At 36.5% G+C, this 4,320-nt stretch overlaps 1 protein-coding gene across 1 annotated transcript; it reads right to left on the bottom strand.

Annotated features, from left to right (window-relative positions):
* Positions 1-518: 518 nt before the first annotated feature.
* On the bottom strand, positions 519-1,049 carry LOC131874317 (uncharacterized). The gene is made up of 2 exons (XM_059217633.1): positions 986-1,049; positions 519-877 (listed from the first exon to the last, which is right to left on the bottom strand). Exons 1-2 carry the CDS (start codon positions 1,047-1,049, stop codon positions 519-521), a joined length of 423 nt encoding a protein of 140 aa, XP_059073616.1.
* Between the last annotated feature and the right edge of the window lie 3,271 nt (positions 1,050-4,320).

Below are 4,320 nucleotides of genomic sequence, written 5' to 3'. Positions count from 1 at the left end.
CTTGTCGTAGAGGAATGCAAGATACAGGTAGATGATTGAGATCAGAGGGCCTAGATGCATTTGAAGCGATCTCCACGATCTAAGTAATAATTACCACCGCCTCTAGGCAACCAAGCAATAGATAAAAAGCTTTAAATCACAGAAGGAGAGTCATATTATCATTACTCAAATACCGTTAATTGGTACTAATCGAGGGGAGTTTCTGACAAAGGATGTCCGAAGAAGGGAAGCAACTTCCTAAATTTGGCTAAAGCCTAATAAAATAATCTAGATTGTGACTACAAGACGAGAAAAGATAGATAAGGCAAACTTTTAAGAGACTATAACCTTATATTCCTTTTAGTATACAATGTCTATATAAACATTAATACCTATATATCCATGCATATATATATCAATAGTAATAATATATATGAATGCATGTCTATATAGATATGCATATCCCTATATACATCTGCATACTAAAAGTCATAAAATCTTATAAGGCTTGAGGCAATAATCTGAGAAGGGTTCTTCTATTAACTTATAAACTGACTAGCAGCTCTGGCATTAGCCAATGCATCTGCTCTAGAATTTCCTTCTCGATAGATATGATTGAAGGTCAATTTCTCAAAATTGTTTAGGAGACAAAGAGCTCTTGTTAAGAGCACATTTAGCTTCCAATCAGAAAGGGAGCCTTTTCTGAGGCCATTAATGATAATGGCCGAGTCTCCTTCAATAGCCAATTTGCGAATGCCCCTATTTTGGTAGAGAAGAAGACCTTCAATGAGGGCTAATATTTCAGCCCTATTGTTGGACACAAGTCCTATGGGTTTAGCTGCCCTAGCCAATTCCGTCCCAACTTCATCATGCATACAACAACCAATACCTGCAGGACCTGGATTACCACGAGATGCTCCATCAAAGTTTAACTTAAACTAGCCCCTTTTAGGGGCTATCCACTTACAAGCATTCCTCAACTCTTGATTTTTGGAGCTACCTATACCAACGAAGGAACGGATCCTCAAACCAAACCATCTCCCTCTCATCTTCTCATCCCAATAGGTCATTTCTAAGAGGGTGCTGGGGAATTTAGAGATTCTACTATTTAAAAGCTCAACTATTGAAGCTTCTATAATATATTATATTTATTATTTTAATAATATAAATCTTAAAAAATAAAAAATTAATAAAAAAATTGTAAAAACAAATTATCCAACTCAATTTCTTTCAAAATGATTTATAAAAATTTAATGCTTTTTTTAATTATTAAAATTCTAACTATATTTTGGACAGTGTCAAATAGTTACTCGAGATCAATACGAAAGTTATAATAGAATTTCAATTTTAATTTTTGACTTTTTTCTTTGTTCCTCATAGTTAAACGAAAATAGAATCACTGTACAAAACATAAGTTAACCAAATGTCACATATATTTGAATTGAGAGTAAATTACATATTAGGGCTATCAACAATATGGAGTGGGCACACTCTTTCACCATGATAAAAAATGGGCGAGACATGCAAAAAAATACGGTGGATTTTTCAGATTTCTATTGTAGTCTATTGTAAGTTTATATTTTTTTCATGGAATTCATTCTATTTGTAGATACATGAGGTGGTCATCTGCAGTATAATACATAAATTTATTTGTAATTTTTTTTTTATGGTAGTTCAAAGCATATATATCAAAAATTGCATACATGTCAAGAATGCCATCAAAGAAAATCAAATGCTATCAACATTTGTTTGGCAAACAAAATCTACCAAATGACACTGCACATTTATTCTTATAACTCTAATTGTAAAGCTATCTTGTTTGCTGTCTGATATCTTGTTTATTTTCTCCAGTATGACACTTAAAACCAGATAGGTTTGACAATTTTCTATAATCCCACAAGCTCACAATAGAAAACCTCAAATTGGTAATTATCAAATGCATCCAAATCACATGACACATATATTAACCTAGTAAAAGTCAAGCTGAAAAATGGTTAGGAATACAATGTGACCAGATGCTTTTCAACATTCAAACCAGTGGACCTAGAGAAGTCAGAGTATTCAAAGAAACTTTAGAAGTAATCAGAGGTTTTCGAGGACCTAGAGAAACCAGAGTTTTTAGAGAAATGAGCATTTCCAGAGGCCTCAGATAGTCTAGAGGTTACAACGGAACCAGAGTAATCAGAGATGTTTCTAGGAAGGATTTTCTTCACATTCATCACAACCTAGTTCCTCCTTTCATTTTTGCTTTGATGGCTCTTGTCGAGCTTATAATAAAAATCATCTGAATGATGCATCTTCAAAGTTCCCTAGCTTAGATTCTTGGGCTAGTAAAGTAGCACAAGGTCCTAATAGCATCCCTTTTCATTCAAGGAAGCCCAACTTTGCTCCCTCTAAGTAGGCCTCTTTATTCCAAAAATAGACTCACCCTCAGTGATTGCAAACCCACTTCTTGGCCCCCAAAGTTTCACCTAGTTGCAAAGATCATAGGGTTTTGGGCTCCAAAAAACCCTTTCCTCCTTGGAAAATCCCTCCCTTTGACCATAAACCCCAAAAATGGAATACAAAAGGCATGGGGAGTAAGCTTTTTGTTCTACCTTCAGATTCTCTAAATCCAACAATTGCCTGACTTAAGGAAAATGCTTTTTTTCCACAATGGTGCGGCTGTAGAGGGAATATCAAAGAGATTATGTCCTAGCAGATCTCTTCTTTTCCAGGAACGATCTCAGTCAAATCATTGCAGAATGACTTTTTCTTTTTAGAGTGTGCAGACTCTACATTGAAAAATGCAATCATCAATGGCAGCCCGCTATTTTTTCAAGGCTCGACCTTTCATTTCCTGGACTAGAAACCAGGCTTTGATCTGGTGAATCACATATTTCAAAAATTTCTAGTATGGCTTTCTCTAGTTGGTCTTTCATCTGAGTTTTGGTGTTCGGAGGCCCTTTTGAAGATAGGAGATGCATTAGGATCTCTAGTGGGCATTGAGGAAGAATTCATAAATGGTCTCAAAGGAGATGTGGCCAATATCTATGTTGAGATAGATCTAAAATAAAGCTTTTATAGTGAACTAGAGATAATCTCAGAAATGGGTGGATGGAAGCAGAAAGTTCTGAGATTGGGGAAGGAGATCCTTGGTAAATGTATTCTTTGAAACCAAATCGTTAGAAACTGTTCGTTGGCAGCAACTAGAGGTACATCAAATCTACTCCAAGCAACTACATATTCAAATAATGATGGCTTCAATCCACATAGGGAGGTCAAGGGATTGGTGAATCTAACAGATCCACTTGTTTTAGATGGTGTTCTTTCAACTAAGGATATGACTCTACACATGGAAAATAGGGGATTAGCTTCTCCAACCACTTCTCCCGCTCCTGTAGTCTCCCACTATCTTCAAACTCAAAGATCCCCTCGGCTCTCAGATGATAAGTTAGTAAACCTGAAACAATTTCTTCCAAGTGTAGGGCCTCTTTCTCCTCCCCTCCTTCCTCCATCTTTTCCCCCAATCTTGTCTCTGATAGTTAAGATTCAACCCAATAAAACTACAAGGAGTCTGTTTGGTCAAAAGAAAACCCCTTCTCTAAGTAGAGGTGCCTTCAATATTCTCTCTCAGAATCCTAGAAAGGCCTTAAAAAGGAAGGCATTAATAGAATCAAGCAAAGGTAAACCTACGCATCTAGCTAATATCTTACAAGAGGAGGATGTTATAGAAAATGACATCAAAGCTAACATGGAGGTGGAAGATGACCCCTACACCTCTAAAGGAAATACATCCCTAGTTATAGAGCCTCTATCATCAAAACATTGCTTCAATCTATTAGTGGAGATCCCTTATCCGCTCTTGTTGTCGCCTTCATTGATTCCACATGATCTGGATATGACCATGGATCAAAAGACTCAGAGACTCCTTTAGGACTACATGAATGATGATGACGATTTAGATTCAGTTCTAGATACTCCCCTAGCCATTCTAAGATCAAGGAGAAAAAGAAACTGAGATTGCATCAGTTTCAAGAGGGAAAGGAGAAACCCAATTTTAGATCCTCCCCTCCTAAGAAGGGTCGTAGATATTTGACTGAAGCAAGATCTCAAGATGGGGCAATGGAGAACCAATTCAAAATTACAAACCTTTGGGAAGTAGGGAAGGGAAATCCTTGAAGAGGGGAAAATGGATTAGAAGGGAAAAATGATCAAAACATGATGAAATGAACATGAAAATGCTAAAAACATCAAAGAATAACCATTTTACCTTGCTATTTTACCTTCTCCTTTGGATTGAGCTTGATGAAGTGAAGGCATCCCTTGATGATGCTCCACTTGATGTGCTCCTTTGATTGA

This window comes from Cryptomeria japonica, chromosome 3 (genome assembly GCF_030272615.1).
Source record: "Cryptomeria japonica chromosome 3, Sugi_1.0, whole genome shotgun sequence".
Taxonomy (NCBI): Eukaryota; Viridiplantae; Streptophyta; class Pinopsida; order Cupressales; family Cupressaceae; genus Cryptomeria; species Cryptomeria japonica.
This window is presented reverse-complemented; position numbering and strand designations above follow the sequence as displayed.

What these genes read in the sequence shown, in the direction of transcription:
- LOC131874317 (XM_059217633.1), bottom strand. Translation starts at nt 1,049, where the DNA reads ATGACCTATTGGGATGAGAAGATGAGAGGGAGATGGTTTGGTTTGAGG. An exon ending in GAGGATCCGTTCCTTCGTTG is followed by an intron (nt 878 to 985) that starts GTATAGGTAGCT and finishes GTGGTAATCCAG; the next exon opens with GTCCTGCAGGTATTGGTTGT.